The sequence below is a fragment of the Macadamia integrifolia genome, chromosome 11 (genome assembly GCF_013358625.1).
Source record: "Macadamia integrifolia cultivar HAES 741 chromosome 11, SCU_Mint_v3, whole genome shotgun sequence".
NCBI lineage: Eukaryota > Viridiplantae > Streptophyta > Magnoliopsida > Proteales > Proteaceae > Macadamia > Macadamia integrifolia.
In genome coordinates, this window is record NC_056567.1 from 4,096,315 (window position 1) to 4,115,978 (window position 19,664).

The 19,664-nt window shown below is 37.4% G+C and overlaps 1 protein-coding gene and 1 long non-coding RNA gene across 4 annotated transcripts in view; one reads left to right on the forward strand and one right to left on the reverse strand.

Annotated features, from left to right (window-relative positions):
* The window catches only part of LOC122093567, a 6,234-nt gene extending 1,242 nt beyond the window's left edge, over positions 1-4,992 (forward strand). For both annotated transcript variants that reach the window (XR_006144493.1, XR_006144492.1), the window contains one exon: positions 3,292-4,992. This is a non-coding gene — a long non-coding RNA (uncharacterized LOC122093567). The remainder of the gene's footprint in view (positions 1-3,291) is intronic.
* A 2,861-nt stretch (positions 4,993-7,853) lies between these two features.
* LOC122092623 (protein NARROW LEAF 1-like) overlaps positions 7,854-19,664 on the reverse strand; it is a 32,419-nt gene continuing 20,608 nt past the window's right edge. For both annotated transcript variants that reach the window (XM_042662849.1, XM_042662848.1), the window contains exons 4-6: positions 10,801-11,041; positions 8,853-9,344; positions 7,854-8,750 (exon numbers count right to left, since the gene is read on the reverse strand). In XM_042662849.1, coding sequence (XP_042518783.1) covers positions 8,314-8,750; positions 8,853-9,344; positions 10,801-11,041 — 1,170 coding nt within the window. In that variant the 3' untranslated portion in view covers positions 7,854-8,313. The remainder of the gene's footprint in view (positions 8,751-8,852; positions 9,345-10,800; positions 11,042-19,664) is intronic.

Genomic DNA, 19,664 nt, shown 5'->3' on the forward strand with positions numbered 1-19,664 from the left:
AAAAAAAAAAAAAAGAGGATAATATTTAGGGTACAAAATATCTAGGGAGGTAGTGCAGTTAAGATTTGTAGTCTTTTTTCAGATTTTTTTTTTTTTCAGAGTAAATCTGTTTGTAACTAAATTTTTTGTTATTTTGCTATGAAGAGTCAGTCAGAATTTGAATTTGCTTTTTATGATGTACAAAATATTGAACTAACTCTCTCTCTCTCTCTCTCTCTCTCTCTCTCTCTCTCTCTCTCTCTCGGGTGGTAAATCAGAGCTTCTATCAAGAAAAGGAAGCCCGAATGCTTATAATTTAAATCATCTGGACTCTGGAGAATTACAATTACCCATCAACACAACCCTGATGTCTATTAAAAGCCAAAATTTTCCATTTTATATATGGGCATAAAATTTTGAAGACCTAGGTGTTGAATAGAAAGAAACATCTCTCAATGAGTGAGCTTCCTCAACCATTTCATCTAGATTATAGAGAGTTCCCCAATCATTGACCAGACTTCCCATCTCAGTTAAACATTAGAACCTTGGAATCCCTAAGTTTATGATGAAACCTTAAGATCTTTCCATGGCCTTCTTCACATTTATTAGGATCATCTCCAAATAATTCTACTTCTTCCATTCATTGATCTTTTGTAAATTAAACTCCTAACAACCCAAAGTGCACCATAGATACCATCATTAGTTTCAAAAACGATTCTCCCAAAGGATTAAGATGCTTGGTTATGTTACTTGCAAATGTATATAAATTTATATATACATTTTGATGGTTGCCCATGGCTAGTTAGTCCAATTACAGGAAAGAAAAATCAAATAGTTGCTAGATGACATTTCTATCATTATTTTTTTTCTCGATAGGTAGGGAATGAAAGTAAATAACAATCAAGAGGCTCAAACTTAAGACCTTCTGCTGAGCGTAGGCTTTTTACCCACCACAGCTCATCAACTGCACGAGGCAGTTGCTGTTAGCCATTTCTATTATTACATGTGGAGTTACAAACTTTGTTATGTTTAACTACTTCAGGTCTTGGAGACTATTCTGATTTCAGATAAATATTTAAGAATCATCATGACATCATTAATCCATGACTTTAGAGATGGAATGAAAAGAAATGGTGGGAAAGGGTTGAATTTATACAATCTTAACAATTTTCTCATTAATAGATACTGATTACCTTGAAGATACTCAACATATGGAAACTCAAACCATTTATTTCCTAATTATACTGGTGGAAATCCCTTATAAAATTGGAGAAAGTCACTGATAATGTATAAAGTTAGATCAAGATACAAGTTACTCTAAATCTACAACTTTCTTCATATCCTCAATGGTTTGTTGATTATGTGCTCAACCTTGAGGTCAAAGGTTCAAGGTTTGTATCAGTTAACAAAAAATTACTCCTAATCCCCTTATGTAACTACAATTATTTCTGTCCTTCCTATTTATGCAAACAACTTCCAATAACTAAGGACAATAATGCAATCCAGACTAAAAGAGATAACTAGAAGCAAAATTACAAATGCATAACCTGCTTAACACCATATATGATACCTTGGGTAATATTTGATACAGTCTTATTCACATAATTATATTTTCTTGTACAAATTTTAGTTGTTTATGTATAATTCCATGTCACATATGTTACAGCACCATCACCATCACCATCACCACCACCACTAATACCATAATACTCAAAAGTATGGTTTGGTACCTTCTTATTTCCTTCCATCCAAAACTAGAAATGTTGGAGAAAGAAAACACAGACTATTCTCTGGATAGATAAAAAGGTTTTGTTGGTGGTAATGGATTTCGAAATAAAATGAAGTAGGTTGACAGGGTTAAATGAGCAGCTAGAGTGCTTACAGTAGTAGTTGCTAAATTCAGCAAATAACCAATAAAAATGAATTGATTCATTTGAACAGATTCTTGATCATCAATAATTGATTCACAATTTGGGTGAATCAAGTTCGTTTGACTTAACTTATAGTAAACATATACAAACTACCCTTAAAAAGAATATTATGATCATCTAGACAAATTATTGTGAAGAGCTAAGTCATAAAAATAGTTAATTATCCTTGTGGATTAAGGCCCTATTTTGTTAGATGTATTAAAATAACAATTTCCACTGGTGAAGTACAATGAAATAAATAACTGGAAGTGAATGAATAACTTTATCAAAAAATAAATAAAAAAAGAGGGACAAAACCAACACAATCTATATTGAAAACCCATTTTCATTTGCTTTGTTTTAATGCAAATATTTGTGGCCTCAAAGTCTTTTTCTTGTTGGGCAACATTTTATCTAAATGATTATTTTTCATTTGTTTTGTGAAAATATTACTGAACCCTCTCCCCTCATTTCCTTTTTCTATATGTTGTGATCTACATATGTTTCTTCTACCACTTCACACCAACTTTACTTCTAATCAAACACCCCATTGAAAATTTTCTTTTGTAATTTTATTTTTAGGAAAAAAATTTTCAACTCGATGAAGCAAATCAGATGGTTGATGACCAAAGGTCATAAATCTCCCCTATTTTTTGTATTATCCAAAATTCCCGCTCCCTAGAATCCAATGAACAACCTTTTTTGCTTCACCAACCATAGAACCTCCCCCTTAATTTTTTTTTGATTACTTTACTTTTCTACGGGAAATTTTATTTTATGTCACATCTATTCATATAGGGCCTTATTAATTGAAACTTCCGAGACTTGACCAAATTTCATGGAAAGGAAAAGTTCTTGTTCAACTAACCCAACTACTTATATATATATGGTCTTTCTCAAAAAAATGAAATTAAGGGACAAAGTTTTCTGTTCGAGAGCGGTCCCAACGCCATAGACACATGGGACACATAATGATCGTCATGCCCCTCTTGAGGGCACACCCCCTATGTCTAGGCGTAGAGGCTACTCCTAGACAGTAAAAACTTGCCTAAAAATTAATTACCTACATTCATTAGCCAATTTATGGATGACACATTATGAATTGAACGATAACAATGAAAATCTATATTAATTTTCTAAATTTTATCACTTTTATTACTTATTTTTTGATTGAGTATCCATGCGAAGAAGTTTATATGAAGCCTTAGCACTAGCCCCTTGCCATAAATTTAATGGACTTAAATTAACTTCTTTACAAGAGTTTAGGGGGAAAATGATGGATAAATGGGCTTTCAACAAGTACAGATCCAGGATTCCAGTTTTCTAATCAGTTTTATCTAATCCTTGTAGATGGTTTATGCTAATTAATCTCCAATGTTTCTGATATTTCAAAGTGCTATAGGTTACCTAAGAATTGGACGTTGGATACTTTGACATAAGCTTTGATCAACTGATGGTGAGGTTTACCTAATTCCACTTGGTACACGTGGAAGACAAGAAAGTTGTGACTCAGCCAATCACTTTTGGGCTCAGATGGCCACAGATTAGTGATTTAATTTAAGCTAATGATCACATCAAGAAGGTACCATTAACAACTAATCCATTCATATGTGCTTGGTTGTCAAAGGTTAACTATGAATCAGGATCAGTCTCTACCAACCATATAGAGACCCCCATGGCTTGACCAGACCTATATATCCTCTAATTTCTTGGGTCATTCTTGGTTTGGGCTACATTATTATTCTTGTTTAGGTTTGTCTCTGGTTTGATTCTGCTATTGGTTCAGGCATGTGTAGATGGTGGTTAAATAGACTGGGTCAGGTTTGATTATGGAAACCTTTGTAAGACCAAGCAATTTACCACTCCTTGGGCTTGAGACTTAGGGTTACCTTGATACCAAAATTTCAAATATTTGAATGGAAATGTTTGAAGGATAGTAATTGACTACAACTAAAGTAATAAAATGATTGAAACTTTATGCCATTGGTGGGTGCAATAAGGAAAATAAATCCAATAATTTGGCACATTCTCCTAAGCCATGAGTTTTCTAAAAGACTTTAGGTTGCCCTCTGACTTAGGGACTACATATAATAGAACTTGTCACTTATGATTCCATTTTGAAAACTTGTTAGGCTGTTTGTTGATATCTAGAAGCTTTGACAAAGCAATAAAGCACTACCTAATCTCAAATGTATCTTCCTAGCCTATACCTTATGGAATTCTAAGAGCTCCTATCCTTTTGGAAAGAAAGTGATCAACTTCATCTCAAATTCTACACCAAATGGTTTTTTGAGGTGGACAATATCTTAACCTCAAATACCCATATCAATAAATTCAACCTAGCTAGTAGCATCTACACTAACTAGCTTTCTCAGATGATATCAGTCTATTGACCAAGATAGAAACCTCTTTCTATACTTGGAAACCAAATATTCTGATATGCTCTCTTCAGGACTCTAGCAGGTCCATATGATAATACTTCTTATCTTAGAAGATATGGACCTGCTAGAATCCTAAAGAGAGCACATTAGAATATCTGGTTTCCAAGTATAAAAGGAGGTTTCTATCTTGGTCAATATAGTCTAACCAAAAGTCTGATAAATAAAACATATTTATGTTAACTACTGATTTAGCTCTGATAAGAGTACACAAAAGGTTGGTTGGTGTGCAATTCTAACATCTTTCAATGTAGAACAATGGTTTGCAAGAACAGGTTCAGGGTACTGCAACTCAATAATTGAAGCAGAGCTAGAAGGGATTATTGTCCAAGCCTTTTAAGTTTGTGGAACTGCTGAAAAGGAAGGAGTCTGAGGATTCTCACTGGGATTTTTTTGCTTCTCTATTTGAAGCTTTTAATTTTTTGAAAATATTTAATGACTCAGTTTCTCTTAACCCATGGTGACAAAAGAATCTCTTCATCTACGGATTCTAACCCTTTAATTAGATTAAGAAAGGGTATATCAAACCTTCAACGATAAAGAACAAGAGTTAATAATGACATTCATTCTTCATAGTCCAATCATAATATCAAATCACTATGGGCAAAGAAAAACTTACACCTTGTACATACTTTCATTAAAAATAGGTTATATTTGATTTTGCTGCCCATAGGGCTTGACAAATAAATAGAGTTTATTTAGGTACCAAAATGAGTTAAGCAATCACCAATCCATATATATATATATATATATCTATATATGTGTGTGTGTGTGTGTGTGTGTGTGGACATCACATATGTGGACTTGTGATACTATGCTTTTCAACACCAAAAGAAAGAATGCACATGGAAAAAGTACATTTAACTGGGGAAAGCATATCCTACCTCGTTAATCCTCATTTTGTTATGTGATTAGACTCTTTTACTCTCTTTTTTCTATTATATTTTCAATCAATCCCCTAGGTTACAAATGTTGGAACTTGTTGAGGTCAACTAATGAGAAGTTAGTTTTTTCATAATTGGCACTACAATTGCTTATAACTCAATATATATCATCTTATCTTATAACAAAAAAACAAAAAAAAACAAAAAATATCATCTTCTCTTTATATCACTTGATGGAGAATATTCTGCTTGACTATCCGCATAATTTACATCTGATACCACCATTGGATGATACATATGAAAATCTTTTCGGTGATACTTGAATTGGCAAAGTCCAATAATTAGATTGAAAGATGCCAATCCTAGAAATTTTCGCACTAAAAAATATAAGAAAAAGTAAAATAAGATTTAATAATTAAAAAAAAAAAACCCAAAAAATGGGTTTTACTGAAGAAATGAGGACTATCCTATAGTGTAAATTAAAATAAAATATCACTTTGGACTAAATATTTTTAAAAATCTATTCGAAAGTTGTCCCACATGGCTAAATATAAATTATTTTATAAAAGAGTGAGAAACAAATTTGACTTTAAACCATTTCTAATACAAAAATTTTAATAATAAAATTGTTGGGGATACAATGTCTTTAATTCCACTTGTGGTAAAAGTGGATTGAAATTCCATAAATTTTCATATAAAGTTTTGCAATATTTTTGTGGTAATATTTTTTCTCTATAAGCAATATATGTGAGGTGTGAGGACGGGGATTGTAACCCTGTTTTTCATCAATAATAAAGCAGGATCTCATCTCACTAAGGATGTAGGCAATCTTGTCAAACCTTGTAAACCTGTATATATTGTGATTACTTGTTCTTATTTTTCTATTCTTTTCTACAACGTTCTAAGGTTGCGTTTCTACAGACATAAAATAATACTTAATCAGAGAGTTCTCACTGAATTTAAGGTTGTTTGATCCAATGTTGACCCAATCAACCTTTTTAATAGTGAGTTGACCTTTTTCAACTTCTTTCAACCATATAGAAAAGATGATTTAAAAATTAGCTAAGAGTTTTACAAAACCTCCAAAGCTATAAAACAAACCCCACAAAATATCCAAAAAAATATAATCTATTTATCATCGTTATGCCTACTTCTACGGTGACGAAATGAGATATCTACATCAATGTGTTCTGGTTTGCCTACCAAGGCCCTCTTTGGTATCACTTTTCTTTTTTATTTTCACCTATTTAACAAAAGTCTTTAATGAAAATCTTTTTTTTTTTAAACCAAGGTGTCTGGACTACCTTACGCACATCTTGACTATTCCTCAGGCAGACTAGCTCATCAACCCACCGCCATGGTCTCCATTCAAATCGCAGATGCACATGTGGGGAATCGAACCTGGGACCGTGCGTCTATCCACACAATCCCAAATTCTCCCTAACTATCTACGCAACCCAGCGGATGGGTATGAAAACCTTCTTTTATCAAAACATAAGAATAATTTAGTAACTACTTAACAAAAATGATTTTTTGTGAGAAATAGATTGGTATCTTTATGTGCAAAATAGTTTTTTGAAAAATGGATAAAGAGATTCCAGTCACCCACCTTCCTTAGAACTCTCTTTCTCCACTTTGGACTGAAAAAGAGGGGATTAGGGGCTTAGATTTCTAATTACACAGTAAATAACTACTTTACCCCTCCATATTAGGACTTTAAGCATGTGCTCAATAAAATTCGGCGTAAAAATAACTGAAAATCAATTTTGATTAAAACAAATAAATGACTCTTGATCTGTTTTTGGTTTTTGTGTTTGTTAAAATAGAAATAAGCTCCATAAATAATACCAAATGCAACAAAAACCATTTTTGTGAACAAAAAATCAAAAAGAAAAATGCTACCAAAGAAGGCAAGTCTATTGGGATTGCTCTCGGTCCTCCTTTGAGACCCAAGCTTCTGCCTCTACGTGCTCATTTCTTGAGCTTCCTTGGATGGACTTTCAAGGTTAGCCAGTATGTCCTCAAGGCTACTATTCTATTTAGGCCTTTATGCATTCATGTTTCTTTTCCAATCTAGGTCCCTTCCGATGATTTTGCCTCAATTAGGTTAAGACCTTTTACCAAAATCACAATTCAAATGTCTTTATATCTCCCTTCACAAGAAGGTTGAGTCAATTGTAATTCATCATATCATGAATTAGGTCACTCAGGTGAATGGTTCAATATAGACACCTCATTTTGTCACCGCAATGGCTACTATGACAATGATGAGTACCCCTTGAAACTACAATCTTACAGTAGAAATGCCATAGTTGGGTAAAAGGATTGAAATGAGAAAGCTATCTTAGCCATGAAGAGAGAATTTTAAGAATACAAAACAATACATAATAGCAGCTAGATCTAATGATCTAATGGTCTAATGATCTACATATAACTGCTTAGTGCTTCAGATGGTTAACTGGTAAAGACCAGAACAAATGATCCTCTTGGTCAACAATTCAACAACCAAGAACAAAGAAGCCACAGAACCAAGCATACATGAACACAAAAATATGGAGGCCACAGGTTCCCCAGGTCAGTGGTCCAACCAACCCTAAACCAAGGGCTCTGAGCTTAGTGATGAACAGAGGATGACAGCGGAGTTCTCAAGCAAATCATTTTCAAGGCTATGGAAATCTTTCTGCTAGTTTTCCCCTATTCCAATTGATAACTACAACCAGTAAAGCCATCATGGTTCTACAAAGGAAATTTTCTTGAATAAGAGAGAATGTAAACATTTTCTATTAAAATGGTATATTAGCTAATATATCTACCTATAGCTATAATCTTTCCTAGAAACATGCTAGGTACTGGAAGGCAAAATGATCTGGCAGGAGGCTTGAACCTCAAAAACTGACAGCCAGTTGCACCTTCCACATAAAATTGGTCATGAAAATAGGGGCCCTGAAGGATCTATTCCGGTCTTCCAGAAAACTTACAATCAGGATTTGTCAGCTCCATGACCCAACGAGCATGTCTAGATCCTCTTTGGAACCCCAACCCCCCCCCCCCCCCCCAACTCTTTCTAGGATGGCTACAAAGCAAATGATGCCGTTTGAAAATTCATTTCGGTTCTTCAAGATCAATTTTACACTCACAGCGCCTTCTCTTGGGTTCCCGATCTCCCAACTGCAGTGAAACACAGAGATCATCATCAGAGCCATTCCTCAATGCAGAGAGATTCTTAGATTCCGGACGGTCCTGTTGGTCATTTTGATGCACCGGCGAATGCCCAATTAAGTTGGGAATGAATTGATGCTCTACATTGGGCAATGCCTTTATACCATCTTCTATATGAAATTCAGAGGGAGCAAGATGTGGATTTGCTTCTGCACAGGGTCCATCATCCACAGGAATATGCTGAATGTTAAAACCAAGAGGCTCAAAGATCTCTCCAGTTTTGTCCTTTGGTTGTGGTTGAGTTCCCTCTGCAGGGGATGACTCACCAACCGTAGAATCCACTCCACCAGCTGAAGCATTTTTTTGTTCTAGCACAGCCGCTATATTAAGAACGAAAGAGTCAACAGTAAACATTAAAAATAATTATTTTTCTGCCAGGAGAAAAGATAAGTCAGACTAGATTTAGTTGTAGAAGTACATACCTTCGAGTCCTTCATTTGTCGTGATGAGATCAAGTTCCAAAAGCTTAAGAAGACGCCCAAGATCAACCCCACTAGTCCAATTCTCAGGAGGTTGACCAACTTTCAGCTTCAAACGCCCCCGATTAGCTGTTCCACCCCATATTATCCCAATTGGCCTAGGTTTCTCACCTGTTAAAAGGATGAGACTACCACTGTCACCTTCAAGGTCAAAGGTCTGTTGGTTTTCTCCCACAACAAGAAAATCAGTGAAGAAGCAGATCCCTTTCTCATCATTGTATTCAAGGGCATAGGCCATTACATTCCCCCTAGTCAAGCCCGAGCTTCTTCCAACCTTCACCACTTGCTTCCCGATCAGACTGTTGATTGGGGACTGCAAGTCTATGATCTCCACATCACCAATCACACCAACACCTTTTACCGATGTAGTTACATTGGAGACTTTAAAATCATCCGCGAAAGGTACGAAAGCCCCATCAGCTCGAACAAATGTCTCTGCAATTTTACCAAATGGTAATGGGCATGTGTGGGGGGAGGGTCAGGATGCAATTGAATTATCAGTCAGTGGATAAACTATAATTTTGGCAATGAATACAAAATCCAAAACATAACTGAGTTAACTGTCATTCAGCATTACAAAGGGTTCTTTTAACAGAAATGAGCCATATGGGCCTTATGCAACTAGGGCTTTTTTTACCACAAAACATCGTTCTGTGCTAAAGAAACTCATACACCATATTTGGTTCAAATGCTTAACATTTGTGTCTTCAGTCATACAAGAAATTGTTCCGATTTTGTTAACCTGAAACAATTCTGTACAATCAAAAACCACCTTAAAGTTAACTCCCATTCACCATGCTACCACTCCAAATCCACACACGACTAACTCAGCAAAAAGAAAAATAATAATAACTTTTAGACAATAGATTAGTCTTGTATAACGAATACTAAACCATTCAGCAGGATCTCAATCATTAATCAATGAGTCTAACAGTCTAACCCTCACCATGCATCAGATAGGCCAACAGAATCACCAGTGCAAAAAGTTCCCCAGGAGATTTTAACACTCCAAAGGCAAGGGGAATTGAAATGGTCCATTTGGCTACAGTTCCCAACATAATGCAATTTACAATATAGTTAAGAGCCATCAGGTTGGTTCTAACTCTGGAACCCCTGTGGTTTTGCTCCGATGGTTAAGGACGATGTGCTACGGTCACAGGGTCCCAGGTTTGAGTCCCCACGAATGAAGTGTTACATGGGGTGCAGGATGCTTTGGGTGACCAAGGTTTATCTTGAGCCTGAACCGCAAACCCGGGCAGGTTCAAGGGTTCCTCATTAGCCCAAAAAAAAAAAAAAAAAAAAAAAAAAAAGGTCGGTTCAAACTCTGGCAAGGAGATCTCCTGTCTTGAACTAGTAAATGTGGGTCTTGGTTTTTAAGATTCTAATAATGTATCCAGATATTGCATTGTCGAAGACATGCAGCTACAGACATTGTATCATTTCCATGTATTTCTGTACTGATTCTTTTTGATATAGGGAAACAACAGGATAAAATATATATTAATATGAAATGAGAGTGGAATCTAGCAATAACATGGAAAAGAAAGAAAAAAAAAAAGCCCCCCCACAACACCACAAAAGAGAGACTAAATAGAACACAAATACTAGTACATTAGCTGTACTGCATTTGTAGCTAGGCTCTTCCAGTTCTGATGTCCTCGTACACGAATTTTCTGATAAAATCAGCTTCACCACTAACATTTTTTATTGTACCAGCAAGATTTCCCTCGACTCAATCAAATTGAGCTACACCTTAAAATACAGATATTCTGTATCTTGAATCAAGTCCATGTTCTTGAATATTAGTGCTATGCAAAAGGCTCTTATTCAACAGCAGAGTCAATAGTTTGTTAAGGGATCATAGAGAGACCCTAATCTGGAACCACATTACCTGGGTTAGTTCCCGCAAAGATGTCATACCAAAGATCATCTGTGATGAATGATGTTGCCCTCTCCACTGCTCCCAGATACACCCCAGGGCCTAGGTTGGGTGGCAAAGGATGAAACATCTTTTGGTTTGGGTAGTCCAAATCAACTGCAAGATGCCGATTTGTGAGGAAACCAACTTCTCGGTTCCCAGTTCGGCTCCTCACTATGGCACCCAAAGTTCCACAGGTCTCTTGGCTTGCAACCTGAGCACAAACAGAAGGGTATTAGGTCATTAAAGAGTAGCAATTCTAATAGACAATAAAATAAATAGCTGATATATCCAGAAGAGCCCTTTTTTTTCTTCACGGAGCTACTAAAGCTAAATTAAACCCATATCCTGAATCCAGATAGAAATTTGAAGCCTTCAGAACACCAGGAAAAAGAGGAAGGACAAAGAGGAGTCATTTTCTTATGAACAATTAATGCCTTTCCTTGAGAAGGGAAAAATAATAAAAAGAATAATAAATAAATAAAATAAAGTTAAAGAAACTTGGGAAGTGTGAACATCTAATAGTAGCAAGCCAATACATTATGCTGATAAGCTCCAGACTTAATCGGAGTCCCAACCTCATTTTCTCAAATATTATTTACTTTATATATGCTTGTTATTGTTTATCTCCTCTACGGAGACATCAAAAGAAAGTCAGGACTGGATGATATAATAACTAGAGAACAGTCCATCCTCATATTGATCAACAAGAATCTAAATATATATATATATATATATATCATAAAATAAAGGGCAAAGTCTGGCTAGTTGGCTCATCTATTTCTGCTATGTGGCAGGTAGGGCTGAAACCTGGTGAACAGATAGAGCTCAAGGCCCACCGCTGACATGTCAAGTGGACCACCAAGGGGGATGCATCAACATATATGAGAGGGTAAATAATTGGATTTGAGGCTGAAATTTGACACATGTTCAACCCAAACTATCTTCCAAAGATTTAAAACGGTCAGAATCACCACATCATCCTTCCATAGGCAAATGTCAATTGGAAGCTAACATTAAGGTATCTGCCAGCTAGACAGGAAACTAAACCCAGCCTGCTTCAGTCACAGATTTTGTGGGATCTACAATCTTTCATGCAGTGGCATTTTACAAGGAAAATGTTGATGTGAGACGAATAGAATTTCTTTCTTCTTTTTTTTTTCTTTTTTTTTTTTTTTTTTTAAATAAGGGCAGGCAGAAATTTAACTGGACTCATGGTCAAGATTCTAGCAGAAACGAAGGGAAGTGGCAAAGAAGACAAAGAGATAAGAAGTGGTGCTGATCTGAATAGGCCAAAGAAATGGAACCAACCATCCCTTGCATACCGAAAATGGAGAAAACAGCATTTTACAGATACCCAGCCAATAAGCACATTCGGCAAAGAAGATGGAGAAAAACCAATATCTTTGTCTCCAAGAGCATGCCACAGCTTTTGACCTTCTCCTAATATAAGAGTTTGATAAGAGAGCTTTGCTCTAAATATGATTCCTTCATAAAAAACCACTTTCCAAATAAGCAAGACCTAAACCTAAAGGATCTTATCTTTTGGTCCTAAATGAGATATATGGCCAAATCAGTTTGACCTCCAAAACCATAGAATCAAGTAGCCCAATCGTGGTTATTTCTCTGACTAGTGTACAACTAAACTTCCACTTCAAAACTCTGGCTATTCCCCCCCCCCCCCCCCCCCCCCCCCCCCCAAAAAAAAGTATAAATCACTAATTTCCAAGTTCCAAGATGATTACTGTCTGGTCACCCCCAGATATGGAGGGCTTCAGGTACAGTTCTTCAGAATCTGATTCCAGAAGGTAACCAAGTATGCAATTTAAGTCCTTGACATTGAATAAGAATAAATTCATGTTTCACTTTAGTTCCAATGTGACATATTTGTAGCCACTTTCAATATTGTTAATCTTTTTTCTATGGAAACTTTCGACAAAAAAATTTAAGTTACAGTTTCTAACTAGATCTTTTTTGAAGCTCATCCAGAATACCTTTTTCAGGCAATAATGAACCATCACAGCATCACCAATCTATCCTATTTTGAACTTGATAATCAGCACTTGTGTCAGCTTTAAAATAACCATCTTTCATCCTTATTGTGACTTCCAAGTCCCCTGTACTGATGTATGGACCAAGATGGTAAGATCTATGCCTTCGTCATTGAGTGAGCACATGAAAAGCATCAGGAATTTGGGGCCATTTGGCTTGTCAGTGTCTAGGTAACATACAAATTTCGAAAGGAGACAGCCAGTAAAAGATGAACCAGGTAAATTATACCTATGACAATTAAATCCCACACAAAAGGTCTGGTCGTTCACTATACATCTCAGGAGTACACCAGAGGAGTTTACCATGACCCCCATAATCCCATTCAGTATTTGGCCCCTTTTTGTTCAAGTATGGAGGTGGAATAAGCCAGAATAATTCAATTTTATACATGTTTTCACCCCAGACCTTGCACATGCGGGAGCCTCATACACCTTTTTTTTTTTTTTTTTTTTTTTTAACATGTTTTCACTAATGGGCTCTTCATGAACAACAATAACAACAACAAAGCCTTTTCCCAACTAAATGGGGTTGGCTACATGGATCCGCAATTGGGTAAGATATAAAGCAAAGGAAAGAAAAGAAAAAGAAACACAGCAACACAACACCTCTAGGACATCCCACTTAAATGCGATCAGCAACATGGATCTTTATCCTCCAATAGATACTAGGCCTAACTTCTGCATGCCTTTCCTTACCAACTCTTCAATGGTCATTTTAGACATGCCCCCAACTCTTTTAGCTCCTTCCATCTGGATCTGATCACTCCTCCTTACCGGAGCATTGAAAGAAAGGTCTATGCTGAACATGGCCAAACCACCTTAAGCAACATTCTGAGCTTGTGCTGAATCAGAGCAACTCCCAAATCAGCTCCAACCCGATCATTCCACGTTGTCTCTCCTAGTTTTGTTGCACATCCATCTCAACATCTTCATCTCTGCTACATTCAATTTATCTATGTTACACTTCTTGAATGCCCAACATTCCACCTCATACAACATAACTGGCTGGTCTCACAACTGTCCTGTAGAATTTTCCTTAATGCTTTAGAGGTATACGTTAATCACTCAACACTCCAAAAGCACTCTGTGCTTCATCCATCCTACTTTAATTATGTGAGACACATCATCGTCTATCTCACCTTCTTTGTTTATGATCGATCCCAAATATCTAAAAGAGTCGCTTTGTAGGATCTTTCTCCTCAAGTTTCACCACATCGTCATCCATCCATGAGTGACTAAAGTTACACACCATATACTCCATCTTAGTTCTGCTAATCTTAAGACCCCTAATTTCCAGGATAGATCTTCATAACTCTAACCTATCGCTGATCTCTGCCAATGTCCCAGCCACTAGCACAATATCATCGGTGAAAAGCATACACCACAGAACCTCCCTTAAATGTTCTTGGTTAACTCATCCATGATAAGCATAAATAGATAAGGACTTAAAGCAGATCCATAATGTGTAACCCAATAGTGATTGGAAACTCATTGCCTTGACCTCTCACGGTTCTCACACTCGTCTCCACGTCCTCGTACATGTCTTTAATAATATCAACATGTTTACTTGGCACACCTTTCTTCTCCAATATGTGCCAGATGAGCTCTCTGAGGACTCTGTCATAGACATTTTCTATGTCAACGAAAACCATAAGGAGATACTTCTTATAAGTTCTAGACCTTTTCCATAAGCCTCCTAAGAAGGTAAATTGCTTCCGTCGTAGATCTCCTACACATAAAACCGAATTGATTCCTTGAGATACTGTTTTCTCTTCTTATGTGGACTTCGACAACCTTCTCCCAGAATTTCATGGTATGACTTACAAGTTTTATGCCTCTATAATTGTTGTAACTCTGAAGATTGCCTTTATTTTTGTAGATTGGGAAAATAATACATCTCCATTCATCAGGCATCTTCCTAGTGCTCATAATCTTGTTAAACAACTTGGTTAGCTAGCCAAGCAACCCCACATAGTCTTGAATTCTCCACATTTCAACTGGGACCTCATCCGGGCCTGGTGTCTTACCTACGTTCATATTTTTTTTAGGGCTTCTTTAACCTCGGTCACTCCTATCTTCCGTACATATCTATGATGCATGATGTCATGATGGATCCTCACCCCACTCCTACTTGAGTTGTCTCCATTCAATAAATCACAAAAATACTTACCTCATCTCCTGTTAATATCTTCATCGTTAACAGGCACTCTCCCATCCTCACTTTTAACACATCGAACATGATCAAGATCTCTCCTCTTCCTTATTTTGACTATCTTATAGATAGCATTTTGGCTACCTTATATTTAGATCTTCATCGTGTATGCGTATAACAAGGGAGAAAGTACACCATCTGTTCGTGTGGCTATTGCGCCAACACCTGGGCCACTGGGAGTGCATGCACAAGCATCCAACTAGAGGGCTATGGGCATCTTTTCACAACATCCTGTGCCTGGGCATAGAGGGCACAACCAGGTAGTGTTCTTATCGCCGTATAATAATTTCCCCAAGAATTTGGTGGTTAAATGGGATAACATGGATGTCCTCTGGTGAGGGATTAACTATGCCATGCCATCTTTAAGAACCTCCCACAAGTCCCAACACCACAAAAATGGAATTACAACCTCACTGTGTTCTTGATAATCATAATATAAGGTCCAAAAAATGAATTCCAATCAATGACGTGTTACAATCTTTCTCCAAATTCGGTCAGTAGAATTGGTCTTTTGTTGGGATTGTCATCATACATTTAAACAAAATGTCTCTTATGGAAGTCTTGAAACGAAAATCACACTCAAAGGAGATCCATTTCTTTCTTCCTCTAAAAAGTTAAAAGAGTTTATACACATGCTAATACAACATTTTATGCAGTACTATATCATACACATACATGTATACAATAAATGCTAATCTGAAATATAGGTATATATACATGCAAGTATGCATGCATACGAGTATGAGGGAAAAAAAAGTATGCGAAGATACCAGTTTGCTAAGCTGATGACATCTAGGGAGGTCTGTATCCTGGACCCGGGCACAAAACCATAACCACTGACCCAATACCAATTCACCCAAGATAATTTCCAGTGGATGACACCTACATCATCAGTCACACCACCTTTTATATGAATAATGACTCGAGATGAAGATTGACCCTTGCACTTTGCTATGTTAGAAACTTAGAATACGATCTATTACCAAAAGAGAGATTTGTTAGGCATTGGAAGTTTGTAAAGCCCTATAAAGAGCTGGACGTACAGAATGAGAAAATTAGTTGCATTTTGAGATTTGAAGGAGACGTGTGCAGGTTTTCTTCGAAGTGTTGGCTAGGGCCTTCCCATCTCTTTGCTGTCGTCTAGAGTGACGAGCTACAAGTTAGGAAAACATTTCCCTAGTTGTGTTTAGAGTTTTCTTCCATTCAAGTTTCTTCATAATTTTTTCTTTGTAATCGTCTTGATTTTCTATTAATCAACAATATTTGCTGGCTGTGTGGGTCGATCTCCAATTCTGGTAAGGCTTTTCAGTCCCCAGCTTAATCATGGACTGTTTGTTGGCATCATATCTATTGGGGTTTGATTTCCAAAAAAAAATCTATTCTGGTAAAGAACTGCTCAAGGGCACTCTTCAGACCCATAACAGCACCTTGTTTCTTGGCGGCCCTATTTTTAATTTTCTTTTTAAACCCATACGGCCATACCTTTAGTTCATCCTTGCACTTCAACCCTGGAACTTGAAATCCCAGGAATTGGGAATGCTAGCCTGCTCAGGAATTCTCCAGATTTGAGTAGAACTTTGGGTATGCTAGCCTGCTCTAGCAGTTCCGCCTGTCCATTTCATATGTATTCTGGTCTAGGATGCGGCCATGTTCACACTTTTTTACATTTTTTTTTTTTTCATAATTCATGAAAAAGAAAAAGGGAAAAGCAAACACTTCATCCTGAAACCTTATTGAAAATAAGGAACATAAACATCTAAGCTTCAATCATATTTATAACATCTAAGGTTCAATCATATTTATGGCTAAATATCTGTAAATCCTCTCATAGGTGCAAGCCTGCAATCAGAAACGAGTCCCAAGGATGCCACAAACAAGTCAAAGTTGAGCATGGATCTTTTAACAAGACATCCTGATGTAGGGGGTTCCTAGGTGACTAGGTTTCCTACAAGGTTAACTAGCCAAGTAGGGTAGACTCAAGGGGCTTGGGTTGGACAGGGTAAGAGAAGCTCAACAAACAAGATTGACATGCAAGTAAAGTGAGATTAATGAATAATGTAGCAATGAACAATAATCGTCTAAGCATAAAAACACATAAACTCACTCAAGTTTCAGGTGGGAATATGGGGTAGGGAACATGGTAGCAACTATGTGTTAAGTTTAGCACGACTCTATCAAGACATTAAGCAAACTAAGTAAACCAAACAATGCCCAAAATCAACCAACTAATGAAAGGTAAAACAACAGAAGTTTCTTTAGGGAAAACAATAAGTATTGGCTTAAAAAAAAAAAAGGGTAGATATTCAGATTTCAGTGGGGACTAATGGAGGTAATGGGAGGCCAATGAATGTAGAACAGGGGGTTCTTTACTTACTTCCTTGTTGTCTGAAGTCTGAGGAGAAAAGAAGAAGCCGAAGTCTTCCAAAAATCGAGGTGCATTCCACCTTATTTGATGAAGAAAAAAATTCCAGCTTGATAATGAAGTGTCTAGCAGCAGTCCGATGGAGCTTATACGGCTGAGATGGCCTTCAATCTGTTGTGACTAATGGCTGCAACAGTATAGCAGTACCGAGAGGGACAGAGAGTGAAAAGGGAGAGTGAGATGAGAGAACAGCGAGAAAGAGATGAGGGGCGAGAGTGAGAGGTGAGAAAAGGGAGAGGGTAGAGAGATAAATCGTGGGGGGGGTTGGGGAGTTCTTTTTCTTTCAATATTCTTCATTCATTAATTAGAACCTTGGCCAATGGCCTTACATAAATAAGAGACTAATTACTAAAAAGAAAAGATTATTCTAGGAATGCTATTTCATAAACAAAGAAACTTTCTAAAAAGAAATCAATAGGATAATTACTTAGTTTCCTAATTAACTTAAAGACTCAAATAAACAAAATCCTAGGAAATAAAACTACTAAACTATCAGATTTGGTGGGGGCCACACAATCTTGGCAAAATTTGGAAGGAGAGGACTCGATCCAGCACTGGAAAGGCTGGATTGTGCCTTCCTTTCTTCTTCTTCTTTCTTCTTCTTCCTTCTTCTAATCCTCCAACCACAAAGAAAGTTGTGTCTTCTTTTTTCTTCTGTTGTACGTCTTGATGTCCCCATCAACTCTCCCCGGCTTGGAAGAATTCACCTCCGGTGAATTAAAGCTCATGTAATATTTAAGTAGGTCTGGGTTGAGTTGTTGGGCTTCTTGCATTGTGATCCATGTGTTGTCAATTTCCGGACGTCCACGCCACTTGACCAAGAACTCTCTAGAACCTCCAGTGTGTGTGGATATAATCCTCTCATCAAGGATTTCTTCAACTTCTTTAGTTCTCCTCGTGACCTTAGGTACAATTGGTAAGGAAGTTGGGCGAAGTTGTTGGTTTGGTTCAGTAGCATCATCAAGGGTGAAAGGGAAGTCCTCAAGGTCATCAGGGTAAAAGGGGGTAATGGTAGAGGCACCATGGTATGGGACAAGATCTTCCACGTTGAAAATGTTACCGATGTCCATACTAGCTGGTAAATCAAGGACATAAGCATTGGCACCTATCCTCTTAAGTACCTTGAAAGGACCTGTGCTTCAAGCATGTAGTTTGCTCGCTTTTTCCCTAACAAAATATTGCGGCTTAATTCTAACCATCACCATATCGCTCTCTTGAAACTCTTGTAGCCTTTTGTGCACATCTGCCTTTGACTTCTATTGATCATTGCTCAATGCTATCTGTCTTCTTATACCTACATGCAAATCATGTATATGCTGAACAAAAGACTCGGCTGACTGGGAGGTCCTGGAACTAGACACGACTGGGATAAGGTCTATGGGTGCATGGGGTTGGTATCCTTAACAGATCTCAAAGGGGGACAAACCAGTGGTATGGTTCTTAGAACTATTATATGCAAACTCAGCCTGGCTAAGTACTCGATCCCAACTGGTAAGGTGTTCTCCTATGAGGCAACGTAATAAATTCCCTAAGCTCCTAGTGACAACCTCGGTCTGGCCATCGGTATGAGGGTGGAAAGCGGAGGAGAAACGGAGCTTCGTGCCCATCATCCACCATAGGGTCCTCCAAAAATGACTGGTGAACTTAACATCCCTATCGAACACTATGGTGAGGGGCAACCCATGGTACTTAACAACCTCATTAAAGAAAAGTCTGGCTACTATGGATGCATCAGAGGTCTTAGAGCAAGGGATGAAATGGGCCATCTTCGAGAAGCGGTCCACAACCACATAAACAAAATCATGGCCTCTCAAAGTTTTTGGTAGACCAAGCACGAAGTCCATGCTAAGGTCCTGCCAAGGGTAATGGGGAACGGGTAGGGGAGTGTACAAACCCGTGTTTTGCTTTTGTTGTTTGGCAGTCTGACATGTCCTACACTGACTCACAACTCTAGCAACATCCCTCTTCAATCCTAACCAAAAGAATCGGTCTTCAACGAGGGTAATGGTCTTATCTCGACCGAAATGGCCAGCGACTCCCCAGCATGCAATTCCCAGATCAGAAAATCTCGAAGTGAAGTCCTAAAAATGCACAACTTGCTTCCTTTGAAACGGAAGCCCTCCCTAAGTAGGTAGCCCGAGCGGTTGACCGG